This window comes from Panthera onca, chromosome C2 (genome assembly GCF_046562875.1).
Source record: "Panthera onca isolate mPanOnc1 chromosome C2, mPanOnc1 haplotype 2, whole genome shotgun sequence".
Classification (NCBI taxonomy): domain Eukaryota; kingdom Metazoa; phylum Chordata; class Mammalia; order Carnivora; family Felidae; genus Panthera; species Panthera onca.
Genome location: NC_138347.1, coordinates 156,818,623 through 156,838,169, shown reverse-complemented (window position 1 = coordinate 156,838,169; position 19,547 = coordinate 156,818,623). Strand labels below are relative to the sequence as shown.

The window sequence follows — 19,547 nt, the reverse complement described above, 5'->3', positions numbered from 1 at the left end:
TCACTCTCAATCATCTTGATCTAATTGATATTTATAGAACACTCCACCCCACAGCAGTTCAAGTTCATATGAACATTTACCAAGACAGACCATATTCTTGGCTACAAAACAAGTTTTAATAAAATTAAAAGGATTCAAGTCATATAAAGTATATTCACAGATCACAATTGAATTAAATTAGTAATCAATAATATAAAAATCTGGAAACGCCAGATTTCTGGAAACTAATTAATACACTTCTCAATAACCCGTGGTCAAAGGAGAAATCAAAAGAGAAACAGAATACGGTTTTAATGGAATGAAAATGCAAACAAAGAATTCAAATTTGTGAAATGCTATTAAATCAGTACTTTGGGAGAAATTTATAGCACTAACTTTCCATTCTAGTAAAGGGAAATAGGTCTCAAGCGAATTACTTAAGCTTTCATGTTAAGAAACCAGAAAAAAGAAGATCAAATGAACCCAAAGTAAACAAAAGAGAATAAAAGATCAGAATGTATATCAATGAGGCAGCAAAAAGGAAAACAATAAAAAAAATTTTTTAAACCCAAAGGTGGTTTTTTCAGAATATCATTAAACTTAATAAACCTGTAGCCAGAATGATCGAGGGGGGAAACACAAAAGGGAAAACATGTATCAGAGAAACCGACGCATCTTCACTTTAAAATACGCTATTAATGTCAATAAAAAAGCCAAAGAATATGTAAATTGAAATAGGCAATGTACAGTCACTGTGACTTTGATTCGACATCGCAACTACTTCCATACAGTAAAAAGAAAAAAAAAAATTAACCAACATCAGGAATAAAGAGAGGAGGTATCACTGCAGATTTTACAAATAGTAAAATGATAATCAGAAGGTGGGGGTGCCTGGCTGGCTCAATCAGTAGAGCATGTGACTTTTGATCTCTGTGTTGTGACTTTGAGCTCTATGTTAGGGGCAGGATTTACTTAAAAAAATAGAAATAAAATGATAATAAGACGGTATTATAAACAACTTTATGACCATAAATTTAACAACTTGGATGAAATAGACAAAATCTTTGAAAGATAAAAATTATACCAAAGGTTGCTCAAGAAGGAATAGAAAACATGAAGAGTTCTACATATACTAAATAAACAGAATTTGTAGTTAAAAACCTGAAAAAGAAACATGCAGGCCCAGATGGCCTCAGTGGTGAATTCTACCATACATTTAAGGAAAAAAATAATAAAATTCTACATAAATTCTTCCAAAATCCTGAAAAGGATGGAACACTTCTCAATTCATTCTATGAGGCCAGTATTACTTGATACCCAAATCAGACAAAAATATCCCAAGAAAAGAAAACCAAAGAACCATATCCCTCATGAACATAGATGCAAACAAAATTAACAAACTTTTAGCAAATAGAATACACCAATATGCAAATAATATAATACATGATGACTCACATTGTTGTTTATCCAAGGGATGGAAGGTTGGTTTAACATTAAAAAATCAACCCATGTTTATAGCAGCACTATCAACAACGGCCAAAGTATGAAGAGAGTCCAAATGTCCATCAACAGATGAATGGATAAAGAAACTGTGGTACACACACACACACACACACACACACACACACACACAATGGAGTATTACTCAGCAACCAAAAAGAATGAAATCTTGCCATTTGCAACTATGTGGATGGAACTGGAGGGTATTATGCTAAGTGAAATTAAAGAAAGACAAATATCATATGACTCCACTCATATGATAACTTTAAGAGACAAAACAGATGAACATCAGGGAAGGGAAACAAAAATAACATAAAATCAGGGAGGGGGACAAAACATAAGAGACTCATAAATATGGAGAACAAACAGAGGGTTACTGGAGGGGTTGTGGGAGGGGGGATGGGCTAAATGGGTAAGGGACACTAAGGAATCTACTCCTGAAATCATTGTTTTACTATATGCTAACTAATTTGGATGTAAATTTAAAAAAATTAAAAATAAAATAAAAAATAAATAAATACTAAAAAAAAAAAAATCAGCCAATGTAATTCACCATGGTAACTAAACAGGTAAAACCACACAATAATCTAAAAGACACAGAAAAAGGACTTGACAAAATCTAACATCCACACTCAACTGAAAAGAAAAACCCTCAGCCAACTAGAAATAGAAGAAAATTTCCCCAATTTGATGATCATCAGCAAAAAAATCTAGAACTAACACCATATTTGGATGCCTTCTCCCTAAGGTCATGAACTGGCTAGGATGTCTGTTTTCACTATTTCTATTCAACACTGTACTAGAGATTCTAGCCAGTGCAATAAGGCAAGAATAAGAAAAGGCACTGATTGGAAACAAAGAAGAAAAACTATCTTTGATGATAGGTGACATGACTCCTGTTTATGCAGAAAATCCAAAGTAACAAACAAAAAGCTACTAAAACGGAGTCTATTAAGGCTGAAGGACAAACAATCAATGTACAAAAATCAATAGTATTTCTGTTTGCTAACAAAGAAGAATCAAAAATTGAAATAAAAAACACTACTTATAATGTTTCATAACACAGATAAATATGACAAAATATGTGTATAATTGTTCTACTGAAAACTGTAAAACATGCTGAAAGAAATTTTAACACACCTAACTATATGGAGAGATATACCACGTTCATGAGTTGGGAGACTCAACAATATTAAGATGTCAGTTCTCCCCAAATTGATCTATGAATTCAGCATCATCCTAAATCATGATCCCAGCAAGATTTTTTTGTAGAAATTGACAAGCTGATTCTATAGTTTATATGAAAATGCAATCTAGAACGGCAAAACAATTTTGAAAAGAACAAAGTTGGAGGAAAAACACTATTTGATTTCAAACTTATAAAGCTGCAGTTAATCCAGACAGTGTGGTTTGGTATAAAGACAGACAAATAGATCAATGGAAAATATAGAGAGTATAAAAATAGTCCCACAGTTATTTGGACAACTGATTTTCAACAAAGGTGCCAAGGCAATGAAGTGCAGAAACAGTGGTCATTTCAACATACGGTGTTAGAATAACCAAACATCATATGCAAAAAATGAATTTCAATTTATACCTCACACCATATACAAAAATCAACTCAAAATGGATCATAGATCTAAACTACCAACCTCTAGAAACACAGGAGAAAATCTTTATGACTCTGGGTTAGGCAAAGATCTCATATATCATTGACAAAAATTGATAAGTTGAATTTCATTAAAATGAAAAACTTCTCTTCAAAAAACAGGTAAGAGAATACAAAGATAAACCACAGACTGGAAGAAAACATTTACAAAATACAAATCTGATAAAATTCTCAAAATTCAATGGTAAGACAAAAAACAATCCAATGAACAAAAAGGGCAAAAAACCCACATTCGAACAGATATTTCAGCAAAGAAAATACGTGGATGGGGCTCCTGGGTGGATCAGTCAATTCAGCATCTGACTCTTGATTTCGGTTCAGGTCATAATCCCAGGGTCATGGGATCGAGCCCCGTGTCTGGCTCCATGCTGAGTGTAGAGCCTGCTTAAGATTATCTCTCTGCCTCTGCCCCTCTCATCCACTCATGCACTCTCACTACCTCTCAAAAAAAGAAAAGAAAGTATGTGGATAGCAAAAGTACATTAAAAAATACTCGGGGTGCCTGGGTGGCTCAGTCGGTTAAGTATCTGACTCTCAATTTTGGCTGAGGTCGTGATCTCACAGTTCGTAAGTTTGAGCCCCATGTCTGGTTCCACGCTGACAGTGTGGAGCCTGCTTGGGACTCTCTCTCTCCTTCTGCCCTTCTCCCACTCTCACATGCGCTTTCTCTCTCCCTCTTTCTCTCTCTCTTTCCCTCCCTCCTTTGTCCCTCCCCTGCTCGTGCTCTCTCTCTGTCAAAATAAAGAAAGAAACTTTAAAAAAAGATGCTCAACAACATTAATCATTAGAAATACAAATTAAAACCACCATGAAATACCACTACACATATCTATCTATCAGAAAGGCTAAAATTAAAAAGACTGACCTACCAAATGTTGACAAGGTGGGGGAGGGACTGGAAGTACCACACACTTCTGGTGGGAATACAAAATGGTATAATCCTTTTGGGAAACAGTTTGAAAGGTTTAAAAAGTTAAACACACACCCACCAAATGATCTAGCTAATCCTAGGTATTTACCCAAGAGAAATGAACATATATGACATACGAAGTCTTATACACAAATGTTCATAGCAGCTTTATATGTAATGGCTGCAAACTGGAAAGAACCCAAATGAGAAATTAATAGATGGTATTATATCCATTAAATGGATCACTATTCAGCAATAAAAAAGAATGAATTACTGATACATACGACCACACGGGTGGATCTCAAAACAATGATGTTGAGTGGAAGAGGCCAGGCAAAAAGGAGTACATACTGGATAATTAGTTAAACTTTTGAAAATTCAAACTAACCTATAGCAACAGAAAGCAGATCGGTGGCTGCCTAGCAGTGGGACAGACACAGGGTAGGAGGGAGGGAGGGATTATAAAGGCACATGAGGAAACGTTCGTGGGACATGCAATGTTCATTATTTTGATTACAGTGTTGGTTTTATGGGTATATACATATGCCTAAAATGATCAAATTGTACCCTTCAAGTACATACAGTTTATTGTATCTCAATTACATCTCAATAAACCTGTTAAAAATCCCAGGACTTCATATATAATGATGGAGCAAGAGTTACAGAGAGCATACATGTAAGATTATTAGTACTGGGGTTTTAATCTATTTTGATTATTACTGTATCTCCATTCCCTAGATCAGTGCCTGGCGTAGTCGGGCTCAATAAACATTTGCAAACGAATAGCCTCCCTCCATCAAAAACAACACTACATATGTGGAACAGAGTAGATGCCAAGGCTAGCTCTAGGTCATTACAAGAAAAAACTGGAGGGATGCCTGGGTGGCTCAGTCGGTTAAATGTCCGACTTCCACTCAGGTCATGATCTCATGGTTCGTGGGTTCGAGCCCTGCATTGGGCTCTGTGCTGACAGCTCAGAGCCTGGAGCCTGCTTCAGATTCTGTGTCTCCCTCTTTCTCTGCCCCTCCCCTGCTCATACTCTCTCTCTGTCTTTCAAAAATAAACAAATGTCAAAAAAAAATTTTTTCATGAAAAAAAAAACCCAGAGACATAACAAAATTCTTTCCGAGTCATAATTCTGGGATTATGCTTGTCAGTTTTTCTCACAGTAATCTGGTCTCACATATTAAAGATGTATGAGATATTAACATAGATTTTTACTATAAAAATTATGGTAAACCAATAACATTCTCAGTCTCACAGGATAGTTTTGCTAGTGTATATGGCTTTATTCTAATTGCCAAGGTAAGAATATATTTCTTTGATATTCCTTATCTATAATCCACATCTTCACATTTGTTTTTTTTGTTTTGTTTTATTATTTTTTTTTAAGTTTATTTATTTTTGAGACAGAGAGAGACAGAGCATGAATGGGGGAGGGGCAGAGAGAGAGGGAGACACAGAATCGGAAGTAGGCTCCAGGCTCTGAGCCATCAGCCCAGAGCCCGACGTGGGGCTCGAACTCACGGACCGCAAGATCGTGACCTGAGCCGAAGTCGGACGCTTAACTGACTGAGCCACCCAGGCGCCCCCACATTTGTTTTTTTTAACGGAACCACTATTAAACTTATGTTCTCTACTACCAATTATCTTAGGACCTATTTGGTACATTGAAGCTCCATATTAAAATAGAACTAATCTATTCCATCAGTTTATAAAACTTTTGAAGTAGCAGAAAATTTGGCCTCATGACCTGAGTTTCTTGATTAAAAAAAAAACAAAACACTTTGTTCCATAACATTTAAAGGGAGTATTATGATCCTTAAAATATAGTATGAACGGGGGGCACCTGGGTGGCTCAGTCAGTTAAGCACCTGACTCCTGACTTTGGCTCAGGTCATGATTTCATCGTTCTTGAGATCAAGCCCCAAGTCGAGCCCTGTGCTGATGGTGTAGAGCCTGCTTGGGAGTCTCTCTCTCCCTTTCTCTCTGCCCCCTCCCCCACCCCCCACCCCCCCCCCCCCGCTTGTGCTGTCTCTCTCAAAATAAATACATAAACATTTAAAAACATGCTATGAGTCAATTTTCCTAGCAATGGTGCAGCAGATGTTTCAATGACAAATTACGCCACCTGTAATTTTACTGCACGTTCTCACTGGCAGTTGCGACTGACGTACATGGGGGTGATGCTTAGGTCTATGAGAGACAAAGTCCGTCCCAAGGTTCTAGGGAGCAGTGTGTATTCTAATGTAGCCAACCTCAAACAACAGTAGAGGCCACAAGGATAAAAACATAAAGGCTTTAATTATGTCTTGTCTCCAGAAAAGCAGGTGCCCTTAACAGTGGATTGCTAACATTTCCAATAAATAATGGCTACCCAGCAAGAGGTGGGCAAGCATGTGTTTGGGTTAACTATAATAAAAAGACTGTGGTAATCACACCCTTTTAGGAGCATGCAGAATTCCAGGTTATGTGCAGGACGCTTCTGAAAGATTTTGCCAAGTAGGAGAATACACAAAAAGGTGGTCACTTTCATGAAGATGAAGCAAGAAGGGGAAGTGAAGAAGGGAACAGGCGAACCATCGTATCATCGTGCCCCAGGCCCTTCGTGCGTGCTGTTTCGAGTGATGCCCGTGACAGTGTCACGCAGGAACCACAGCTGCCTTCGCTTTGCAGAAGAGAGAGCAACCCCCAGCGAGGTGAAATAATGCGTCCTCAGGCCACATCCCTAACCCAGGCCGGAGGATTCCAAACTTTTACTCTACACAAATTACCACAGAAACGACGTCACAGGAGAAGAGCACTTAATATGCTTGGTTTGTTCTTGCTGATGGCAAGTCGGCTACGAGCTGCCACCACAGAGTGAATCACTGTGGATCCAACTTACTTCAAGGAGGAGTCCCCAACACCGATGCAACCCCGCAGGCTGAGCTTCCTCAGGAACCCACCGCATCGCTTGGAGATATTTTCCACTACTCGACCCTTGAATCAAGAAAGTCGGGAAAAACATCTTAAGTTTCATGCTGCTTATCTAATGGCATAATAACCTGAAATTTAGAAACGGAATCGAATTTTCCCGGGCATAAAAGAAGCTATTTCGGAACATTCTTCCAACACCCCACCTTGTTCCTAGAGTATAAAGGAGCTGCAGGCATGGAGAAATAGTTTCAATTAAAGCGTTAAATATTAAAAAAAAAAAAAAAAAAAAATCCGTGCACTATGTTTTGGAAGTTTTAGCCCCAGAGCTAGGCCTCCCCTTACAGGGCTCACGGCTACTCCACCGATGACCAGGCTTTGTGAGGTCAGCTATGGGAACACTGGGTGCTGAGCAGGGGTCTACAACAACGTTGCTCCAAAAAACACCAAACTTTGTTGTAGCCGAATATTACGGCACTAGAAGTCTGAAGATGTATCATAAAAGCTCCCCCACATTCTTCTTAGAAATCCCTATGTAAACACATTTCCTTTGAAAAAGGAACTCGGGGGGCGCCTGGGTGGCGCAGTCGGTTAAACGTCCGACTTCAGCCAGGTCACGATCTCACGGTCCGTGAGTTCGGGCCCCGCGTCAGGCTCTGGGCTGATGGCTCAGAGCCTGGAGCCTGTTTCCGATTCTGTGTCTCCCTCTCTCTCTGTCCCTCCCCCGTTCATGCTCTGTCTCTCTCTGTCCCACAAATAAATAAAAAAACGTTGAAAAAAAAAAAAAATTTTTAAAAAAAAAAAAGAAAAAGGAACTCGGGCTGGCAGATACGTTAAAGGGGAAAAAAATGAACACCGATTAACACTTTCACTTTTTCAGGCACGATTTTAACACTTCCTTGTACGTATTACGACTCATCTAATATTCACGACAACCTCACAGGCTACTACTTGACAATGGAGACCATGAAGAATGTGTCTGGAATACAGAAGATCCCTTAGGAATCTCTCTTAGCATTACCATGCCCTGTGATTCAGGCCAGTAAAAGACTACAGGTCAATCTAGGTGGAACGACCAATGACCCATACACTTCAGAAAGTACCATAGTAACGAACCATGACTAGCTGGGGGGCCTGCTGGAGATAAAGGGAGCACAGAACGTGCAGTAGAAGAAGGTAGTTGTAAACACCGAGGACCACCATGCGACCAATTCCAGAAATGAAAACTGCAATTGTCATGAGTGTTTCTCCCTATTTTGTTATGAGAGTGTGTGTGCGTGTGTGTGCGTGTGTGTGTAGAGATAATACTTTTTTTTTTAAGAGAGAGAGGGCGAGTGGGGGAGGGGCAGAAGGAGAGGGGGAGAGAGAATCTTGAGCAGGCTCCGTGCCCAGCACGGAGCCTGACGTGGGGCTCAGTCCCCCAACAGTGAGATGGTGACCCGAGCTGAAAGTAAGACACTTAACTGACTGAGCCACCCAGGCGCCCCACGTTTGTTTTCTTTCCCCTCCTATTCCCTTATGTAAAATAAGATGTATTGCCACCAAACCATGGTATTTAACTGTTGTTACTTCTGCATCACGGTATTTAAGGTACAGGGTACCAGGAAGAGTGAACATCACTCAGGACTTTCTTCCTCTGAGGAAGGAGTTGGTGTGTTTCCGTTGTACGCTGGGTACTTGTATCACATTAGGCGCAATTACAGCCTTTGGAGATTAAGTGCAGGTTGAGGAGACGCGTATGGGCGCCACATTGACAAGGGGTGAACCTGTGCTAATCCATCTTATGTGCCAACTTGACTGGGCCACGGGATGCCCAGATCGCTGGCCAAACAGTATTCTGTGTATCTCTGTGAGGGCACTTCTGGATTAGATTAACATTTGGATCAGTGGAGGGAGTAAAGCAGATTGCCCCTCCTAGTGTGGGTGGACCTCATCCAATCAACTGAAGACCTGAATGGAATCAAAAAGGCTGAGTAAAAGGTAACTCCTCCTCCTGCCTGACTGCTTGAGCTGAGACACTGGTCTTTTCTGGCCTTGGGACTCGGGGGAAACCTCAGCTCTTCTTAGGTCTGGAAGCTGTCAGCTCTCAGACTGGAATTTCCCACATCAGCTCTGCTGGTTCACAGGTCTTAAGACCCAGATTGGAGCTACACGTCAGCTCTCCTGGGCCTCCTGCTTCCCAACTGCCGATCTTGGGACTTCTCAGCCTCCATCATCGCCTGACCTGATTCCTTACACTAAATCTATGTAGCTACATACACACACACACACACACACACACACACACACAAGTGGCTGTTTCTCTGGAGAATCCTAATGCAGACTGGATCTATTACCTTCATTTTGCAAATAAAGAAAGTAAATGTTTACATCGCCAAGGTTACACTTTAGTGAGTAGTAGAGTGAGGGTTCTAACACGTTTATGTGATTCTAAAGGCCGTGTACCCCGCGTAAGTACTACTTCTACGAGGTATAAAATACCGAACAAAGGGCCATTGGGGTTTCTAAAAAAATACTATTATCCTTACTATATAAAATAGCAATCTGGGCCCTGAACTGTAAGCACTAACAATTCACTAGATCTCATCAAACCACAGGATCACAGGAATAGGGCTCACATATGTTGTTACCTGGCTAACCGATGAATGGATAAAGAAGATGTGGTATATGTATATATAGATAGATAGATAGATAGATATAGATACATACACAATGGAATACACTCGGTGATGAAAAAGAATGAGATCTTGCCATCTGCAACAATGTAGATGGAACTAAAGTGTATTATCCTAAGCAAAATAAGTCAGGCAAAGAAAAATGAAATATGATTTTGCTCATATGTGGAATTTAAGGAACGCAACAGATGAAATAGGGGGAGGGAAGGAAAAATAAGATAAAAACAGGGAGGGGGAGACTCCTAAGTAGAGGACAAACTGAGGGTTGCTGGAGAGGTAGTGGGTGGGGGATGGGCTAAACGGATGATGGGCATTAATGAGAGCACTTGTTGGGACGAGCGAGCGCTGGGTGTTGTACGTAAGTGATGAATCACTAAATTCTACTCCTGAAACCAATACTACACTGTATGTTAACTAACTTGAATTTAAGCAATAAAATTTTTTTTTTTTAAAAGATGGAAATCTAAATTTCGGTATTGCTAGCAGCTTTATTTATGCTTTCTTAAGAGTTAACAAATCTCTGTCTTTAGAGGGAAAAACAGATTATGACTTGGAAGTCCAAGATAAATAAATATTTAAGTACAGAATAAGACAGCAAAAACCCCTCCATACCCATGTCGGCAAATGGAGCACACAACATGTTTTTCTCCATTTAAATTTAGTTACACTTATATGAGCTTTCTATTCTTCCTTTCTTTGGAGGAAAGGCTTTTGTACTAGAATAAAAAAAATTATACTCAGAATTTTCTGCTCCGCTGTTTCCAACTAAGAGGAAAAAATGAGCAAATTCTTTCTGAATGCAAAAGTCAAGTCAATGGCTGTATGTTATCCATTTAGATAGTATGTTGTAGGTGTGGATTTTGGAATGAAGGGATTTAGAGAGAAACAAAGCCTAAATGGAGGGACCTTTGGAGTTGTAATTTTTAGATGAGCATGCTACTCGGTTATTCCTCACTTTTGGCTGGTAGAATCCAATGGCACAAAAATATCCAACTTTTAAAGGCACGGAAAATGCCTAAACATCAGGGAAACAACACTTATTCAGGAAAGAGTGATGCTGAAGGAAAGGCGCCGAAGCACACGTGCCTTCTGGGCACTCTAGTCTGCCTTTTCTCTAAAACATGACATCACGTAATCCATTGTGTTCAAGGTGACTACTGTCCTCTTACTAAGTGAATGACCTTGGGTAAGTCACTCAAACATTTTGTGCCTCGGCTTCTTCAATGTGGTGTTTCTGAGGAGATTAAATGAACATATGTAACTTGCTTAAATAGTGCCAGGCACACAGTAAGTACTATTAACCTATTAATCCGGAACCTTGGTACCTTCTCTGTCTTTCAACATATCCATAAACGTCATTTTCGTCCCAAATAAATTTGAGATGATTGGCTTATCCATGGAATGCTTCCCAGGGTGAGTATCCAATGGGTCCTATTTAGACAATACCGGGGGCCCCAACACTTGAATCCAATCTGGGTTCAAATTGCTAGCCCGCAAGGGTGACTAAATAGTGTTAGACTAGACTGAAACCCTGGTACCAACTGTTTCAAGTTTTCACAAGTAATGTTTTACATAACTGGTGAGCCGTAAGCTAGTCTCTCTTCAGTGGAAGTACGTACTCTTAAATATTTCTGCAATGTGTTTATAGAACGGCAGTCAGCCATCAGCTAAAATTCTGAAATCAAATAATGCATAAGGTAGTGCCACTCACTTGAAATAGCATTTTTAAAGCTCTGGACGTAAATGTTTTAAGTGTGCTTTCAAAAGGTTGTACAGTTTGGAAAAATCATCAAAGAACACTGAGGGGACAATAAGAACCAAGAGTAAGAATGCATAATTTGCAAATTGTAAAAAAAACAATGACTCTCCCTTGGCCAGCATAAATGACTGCAATTTTTGGAATCTAATGTGCTTCTCAACATCACTAAGTAAACACAATGAACAAAGATCTAGAGATTATCGGTCTGAAGGGGAATCACGTGTCAGCATGTTTGGGTGGGGCACTGTTGCAATCACTGCTATTAAGTCTGGAAAGAGCGTTAAAGAACCCCTAACCCAGGGGCCACAGTCCAAGCCAGCAAAGAGAATTTGTCTTTCCAGGTGGGCGTGAAGCCCTGAGGCCTTCCAAGCTCAGAACAAGAGAGGAACCCACAGTGGGAAGTGCTGTGCTCAGCCCCTCTGCCCCACTGTCTGACACTGGGTTGGAGACTCTCCAGCTAATCCCCTGGAGAAGGAGGTGAAGGGGCCCCACACTGGCCATTAGCTCCCCGAGGTAACACCGGGTTAAGCAACTGGCAGGAAATTGTTTGGGTGCAACTCACCGTCAAGTGTGATTATTTCCTTATCCGTGTACAAAACGTACACTTTGGCAAAAACACTTCACGAAAATGCTATATGAGGAACCGAACCAAAATACAATTCCACTGACTATAACTGAGTTGGCTACCCCAGAAGTGAACAAGGTTTTCTTAACATGGGGTAGATAAACTTCAGAATCTCAACACCCTAAAACAGCTCTCTAGACAATTCCTGTGTGCAATGCTCTTTATTACTTCTCTCTTAGTTTTTAGTCATAAATTGGTATTCAATACTAAAGCTGTTTGAAAATAAACTTTTCTCATTTGCTCAGGCTGATCACTCCTAGATGGAGATGTTCCCATATTTCTAGGTAAATACATGAGAATCCTAGACTTAGAAAAGGCTTTAAGGATCATTTGGCTTCTTTACTTTACGGATAATAAAACTGAAGCGCTGAGATAGTCTGTGGCTTAAGTGGCTGAGCGGGAGCGATCGTCCAGGTCTCCAGCCTCACTCCTGGCCCCAATTCTTCTGCTATTTCTCCATTCTTGGTGCTGAATGAGAATTCTCGGTGGAGCTTTCAGATCAATAAATGTGTGTCAAGAGTCTCCTAAGATTAAAGCACGGAACCAGGTGTTAATGATGCAGGAATGGGGCTTTAAAAAGCTTGGTGATGGGGAACCTGGGTGGCTCAGTCGGTTGAACGTCCGACTTCGGCTCAGGTCACGATCTCACGGTCCGTGAGTTTGAGCCCCGCGTCCGGCTCTGTGCCGACAGCTCGGAGCCTGGAGCCTGGAGCCTGCTTTGGATTCTGTGTCTCCCTCTCTCTCTGCCCCTCCCCTGCTCATGCTCTGTCTCTCTCTCTGTCTCAAAAATAAATAAAAACATTAAAAAAAAATAAAAAGCTCAGTGATACCACTAAGGTTATAAACATGAACAAGGAGAAAAGTAGTCTATTACTGATATAGAACCCAAAGCAAAATGCAAGTAGAATTTTGGTCCTCATGCATGCAGACACCTTCTTGGGTCTTTATATTAAATCTGACTAAATGCAGCAAAATTAAAAGGCAGGAAAGAGTGACCAGTTTACTCACCTTTTTAAAAAGTCCTATGTCTAAAATAAAGCTAACTTACCTCCACATCTGTCTGAAAGTTAAAAAGGTCTATTCTTTGCCAGTTGCTTCCATCCAGGGCTAAAATGTTCCAGGCCTGGGAGGCGGGAGGAAGAGGAGGAGAGACAGGGGTGAAGGCAACTGTTAGAGGAAGTCTTGACTCAGCCTCTGTATTTTCAAACTTTTATTATCTTTTTTTGAAAGATTTTATTTTTTAAGTCCTCTCTACACCCAACGTGGGGCTCGAACTTACAACGCCAAGATCAGGCGTCCCATGATCTACCTACCGAGCCAGGCAGGCGCCCCTAAACTTTTATTCTTGATATACATTAAGTTGACAATCAAATATGGAATTATGTTAAATACAGAAGATGATATTAAAGTTAACTGCTTGCTTGAACTAAAACTCATTCTCATTCTAATAAAACTTGGTATTTATTGATAAACATCTGGTTAATACTCTACCTTGGAAATCTGTGCACATCGGCACAAAGTTACTATATCCAAGAAGGAAAATATTCTAGGAAGAAAGGGGAGAAACAAAAAAATGAGACAGTATTAACGTTTTAGGATATTTACAACTTTAAAGATAAAATCTAATGTGCCACCTGGATAGATCGTAAGTTTTTTCAAGATTCCTCAATTCACAATAGACAAGCTCACTACAATTCTACGTCACTACTGTGAAATGTTAAATGTCCACACGTTCCAAAGCTGTTTTAAACACACTACACAAATCCCCTTAAAACAGCACCAATTAAAGTCGTATGCCCTTTGTTCCAAGGACATGGACACGGCACACTAGATCGTAACTTGTTCTATCAAAAAGCCAAATCTCTAACCTCCCAGACACTAAGCCCAGGGAGAGCTAAATCCTTCTCATTTCCATGTCCCTAGCACACGTCTCATGTCCCAAACCCCTCTTTTGGTGGCAGACGGACCCAACAGGCTCAGATGCCCGAGCCTCAAATAACGCGGTCGAGCAACAGTCGGTGCTAAACTCCGTTTGGTTTTGGCACATTTGTTCGCAAGGCGGAAGGGGATGGAGCCCGGTCACTGGGAAGTTGTACGGGAGACCGGTTTTTCCTGAGCAGAAGCCGAGAACCACAGGAGACGAGGAAGGTGGGAAAAAGCACGGCAGGCGAGGAAACGAAACCCTAGCTGACGCCAGCTGTGCCCTCGGAGGAGGCGGCACCGTCAGCCAGCGAGGCAGGCGTCCGAGCGAGGGCCCCACGCCGGCGGTGGAGGGAGCTGCCGCTGGCGGTCAGCGCTGTGCAGCAGCGGCTGCAAAAAACAGGGAGCGGCTTTCTCGCGAGAAGAAAGGTGGGCGGGGCCGAGGTCGGGACGGTAACAGGATCTCCGTTCTCATAGTTCCGGAAGGTACCCACGGAAGCCTGCGTCCGTGCGGGGCAAGGGGCCGGAGGGGGCTGGCCCACAGGCGCCTGCAGAGCTCTTCGAGGCTCTGCAGAGGTGACAGTCGGTGGCGAGCCGAAAACCCGCGCGCTCAGGAAGGACCCGCGAGCCACCGCGGCACGGCAAGCGGCTTCGGGTGAAAAGCAGAGGCTGGAAGCACACGGGCCACGCTGACCTTACAAACCCCGGTGGGGCTCCGTCTACAGGAAAATGCCGGTGGCTGAACACGCGCACTCACACGACGCCAAAGACGCTTCGGCGTGTCCGCCAACACTCGCACGGCCTGCGTGGAAACACATCGCGCCCCACCCCCGGGCCCTGCCGCCTCAAGGCCCACGTCCTGTGCCACACGAGCCTCCTACGACGGGCCACAGCCGATCGCCTGTCCCCCGAGAGAACGAGGGCCCCGCGGAGAAAAGCCCACGGTAGGGCGGAGCGCTCCACGCTGGGGCTGAGCTGTGAAGCCAGCGCCGCGGGGGAAAGAGGAGCTGGCCCAGCCTCCCTTGAAAGCCTCCAAGACCTCCCGCCTTGGAGACCACGTGCCGTCCCCTCTTGGCCAGAAGAGCTGTACTGATGATCGTAAAACCAGCTGAGTCCGGTCGCGTGCCTGCCAGGTGCCGGCCGCAGTTTATGTCAGCCACTTCACGGTCCCAACGCCGTCATGAGACGCTGTCCTGATCTGTTTCTAACAGACAGGTCAGTAACTTGCCCAGGCCGCACAGACTGTAAGAGCAGAGCTAGGACGTGAACCCAGGTAGTCCGGCCGGAGAGCCCAAGCCTGTGGCCACTCTCCACGCAGCCTCAGTTTACCAGGGCTGTTTTCCCTTCAGGGGCGGACCGGATGCCGTCGCTTCAACTGAACAGCAAATGAAGCAGTTGTGTTTCCATGGAAAACTACGTATGGAAAACCCGTATCTTCGAACGCTAGAATCACACCAACAGAAGCGAAATGGCCACACGTCCAGACACACACGAGAAGCAACAGCCGGAACGCAAGCTTACATCTCTCATGCTTACCAGCAAATTCCGTGGTGACTCAATGAAAAAGTAGACCGCCTGTAGTATTGACACTATTTCCCCTTTCCCCGTGACCCCACGAAACCATGTAGTTGAATCTGCACAAGTTAAATGGGCAAGATGGGACTCCAAACTGCCAAGGCGCAGCCTAAGCCAAATTCCTGAATCATGTTTCAGTGAATAAAATAAATGCCCTGAATGGCAGCGCCGGGGACACTGGCAATAGAAACGGAGCTCGCTAGAGGAGTTAGAGTCATGGGAAGTTGAGCTCTGCACTTTCCAACGCAATCTCTTTTTTTGGTTTTTTTTTTCCTGGAAATTGCTTCCTACCTCGAATGTTATCATTTCACCCTTCATTAGGAAAGCATTGCGACGGCAACTTGGTCATAAGCGAATATATAGAGGGGTATCCAGGAGTGGATGTACTTCTGGACTTTGTAAGACTCTTCGAATTATGAAGTTTTCTAAGTCTTGATGTCTGTTAACGTAAGTCCTTCAACTTGGTTCTTCATCAAGATTACGTTGCCTATTCTTGGTGCTTAGAATTTCCGTTTCCGCTTACATTTTAGAATTGGCACGTCAGTTTTCACAAGAAAACTTTATGCTTTTTATTGGGATTACATCGCATTTATAGAAACTTTGAGGAGAATGAGATCTTCACAATATTAAGTCTTCCAATTCAGAAACATGATATATTCCCTTATTTATTTAGGACATCTTTAATTTCTCAGAGTAATTTTTGTAGTTTTCCACATAGATTTTCTGTTCATCTTTAGATTCCACCTGCCGCCCCCCAGTTATTTGATGTGTTACTATTAAAATGAAATTTTTTAATGTCGTTTTTTTTTTTAAGTAGGCTTCATGTCCAGCATGGAGCCCAACGTGGAGCTTAAATCTATGACCCTGAGATCAAGCCCTAAACGGAGACCAAGAGCCCAATGCTTAACCGATTGAGACACCCACATATTTTAAGTAAGCTTTATGCCCAACATGGGGCTTGAACTCATGAACCTGAGATCAAGAGTCACATGCTCTACCGACTGAGCCAACCAAACGCCTCTTCAATGTCATTTTCTAATCGTTGCAAGTATACATAATCTCCACACATTTACCTTGTATCCACCAACACTTCCAAATTCATTAATATATGCTCTTCTCTCGTGCCAGTAATGGTAATGAGAGACATCTTTTTCTCATTGCCATTTCAGAGAAAAAGCTGTCACTTTTTAGTTATTATGACATTTACTATACGGTTTTCCTTCCCCCTTCCTTTTCAACTTTTAAAAGTTACTTTGTTATACCCTGGAAAAGCTTTCAGTTTTGTCCATGCACGACTTAACCATCTCTTTAACATTCACTTATCTCCCCTTTGAAAAATGTATTAAAAGAAAATAGTACATATAGAGTTCCCATATATTACCCTCCATATTGACACACACTTTCTCCTATTATTAACATTTTGCATTCTTGTGGCACATTTCTGACAGTTAACAAATACTGGTACATTATTATTAACTAAAGTCCATAGTTTAGGTTAAGGTTCCATAGAAACTCTTTGCATTGTATAATTAGTTTTATGGGTTTTGACAAATGGATGACATATACCCACCATTACAGTATTATATGTAAGAGTTCAGCAGCCTATAAGTCACCTGATTCACAAGTCCCTCCTTCTCACGAAGCCCTGTTAGCCACTGATCTTTTTTTTTTTTTTTTTAACATTTATTTTTGAGAGACCGAGCACAAGTCGGGGAAGCAGGCTCTAGGCTCCAAGCTGTCAGCACAGCTGAACCCATGAACTGTGCAGTGCAGGGCTCGAACCCATGAACTGTGAGGTCATGACCTGAGCTGAAGTTGGATGCTTAACCAACTTGAGCCACCCAGGCGCCCCAGCCACCGTTTTCTTTAATGTCTCCACAGTTTTGCCTTTTTTAGAATGTCATAATTGGAATCACACAGTATGTGCCTGTTCAGATTCGTGTCCGTCATGTAGCAATATGCATTTAAGGTGCTTCTCTTTTAGTGGCAAGATAGCTCACTATTTTTTACTGCTGTATAATACTGAACTGATTCATCCAGTTAAAGCCATCTTACGTGCTTTCCGTTTGGGGTAATTACGAATAATTCTGCTATAAACATTTGCATGCAGGTTTTTGTGTGGATGTTTCCTATTCGGATAAATGCCCAGGAATAGAACCACTAGATGATGTAACTTTATGTTTAGCATTGTAAAAACAAAACAAAACAAAAACAAAAACCACCAAACTGTCTTCCAAACTGCCTGTGCCATTCTGAATCTCCACCAGCAAAGAATGAGAGTTCCTGTTGCTCTGAATCTTGTCAACACTTGGTATAATTTGATTTTTAAACTTTAGCCATTTAAACAGGTGTACAGTGATATCTCATTGTTTAATTTTCAACTCCTTAATGACATATGCTACTAAGCAACTTTTCATACGTTCCTCGGCATCTGTAGATCTTCTTTGGTGAGATATCTGCCTAAATATTTGCCCATTTTTTAATTGGTTTGTTTTCTTGCTGGGTTTTAAGAGTTCTTTATGTATTTTGGACATCAGCCCTTTATCATATATGACTTGGGCAAATATTTTCTCCCAATCGGTGGTCTTTTTATTCTCTTAATGTTGTCTTTCTCAGAGAAGAAAGTTTTAACAAAGTCCAACTTGTCAATTTTCTCTTTCATGGATCATGCTTTTGGTACTGTATCTGAAAACTCACTGCCAAACCCAAGGTCACCTACATTTTCTCCCATGCTTCTTCCAGAAGTTTCACAGTCTTGCATTTTCCATACAGGTCTATGATCCATTTTGAGTTGATTTTTGTGAAAGGGGTAAGGTCTGTGTCTACATTCTGCCTTTGCATATAGATGTCCCATTGTCCCAAACCATTTGTGGAAAAAGGTACTCTCTCCATTAAATTGCTTTTGCCCTTTTGTCAAAGACCAGTTGACTCTGTGTGGCTCTATTTCCGGGCTTCTTATTGTGTTTCACTGATCTATTTGTCTACTCTTTCACCAACAACACACTGTCTTGATTACTGTAGCTTTATGGTAAGTCTTTAAGTCAAGTAGTGTCAGTTCTCCAATACTGATCTTCAGTATTGTACTGGCTTTTCTGAATCTTCTGACTTTCCACTTAAACTTTAGAATGAGCTTGTCAATATCCACAAAATAACTTGGTGGTATTTTGACTGGGACTGTGTTGATTCTACAGGTCAACTTGGAAAGAATGAACATTTTAACAACATTGGGTTTTCCTATTCAGGAATGTGTAACATCTCTCCATTTATTTAGATTTCTTTGATTTTTTTCATTGGAATTTTGGAGTTTTCATCATATAGATCTTGTACAAATTATACCAGATTTATACCTAAGTATTTCATTTTTTTATGCTAATGTAAATGGTATTGTTTTTCACTTCAATTTTTAGTTGTTCACTGGTATATAGGAAAGCAATTACATTGTACATATTAACATTGTATCCTACAAACTTGCTATAATTGCTTACTAGCTATAGAAATATTTTGTCACTTCTTTGGGATTTTCTCCATACATAATCATTTCATACACAAACAAGACCAGTTTTATTTCTTCCTTTCCCATGTATCCTTTTCTTTCCTCTTTTTATCTAATTGCATTAGCTAGGACTTCCAGTACTATGAGGAACAGGAGTGGTAAGAGTGGTCATCCTTTTCTTATTCTTGATCTCAGGAAAAAAGCATTGAGTTTCTCACCATTAAGTGTTAGCTGTAGGTTTCTCATAGATATTATTTTGTTTTAATGTTTATTTATTTTTGAGAGAGACAGAGCACAAGTGGGGGAAGGGCAGAGAGAGAGAAGGGGACAGAGGACCCAAAGCTGGCTCTGTCACGACCCCAAGATCAAGAGTCACGTGCTCTACTGACTGAGCCAGCCAGGTAGCCTGGTTTTTTTTTTGTTTGTTTTTTTGATGCATACAAAAAAAATCAGGTAATTTATTTTTTTTAAAAGAGAAAACACATAGCTGTTTTTTATTAAAAAACTCAGAGATGAAATAAATCTA

General features: G+C 41.2%; 1 protein-coding gene across 3 annotated transcripts in view; it reads right to left on the bottom strand.

Moving 5' to 3' along the window:
• Window positions 1-19,547, bottom strand: part of FBXL2 (F-box and leucine rich repeat protein 2) — a 113,140-nt gene that overhangs the window by 38,464 nt on the left and 55,129 nt on the right. For all 3 annotated transcript variants that reach the window (XM_060638147.3, XM_060638149.3, XM_060638148.3), the window contains 3 exons: window positions 13,525-13,579; window positions 13,082-13,156; window positions 6,946-7,040 (listed from right to left, as the gene is read on the bottom strand). In XM_060638147.3, coding sequence (XP_060494130.1) covers window positions 6,946-7,040; window positions 13,082-13,156; window positions 13,525-13,579 — 225 coding nt within the window. The remainder of the gene's footprint in view (window positions 1-6,945; window positions 7,041-13,081; window positions 13,157-13,524; window positions 13,580-19,547) is intronic.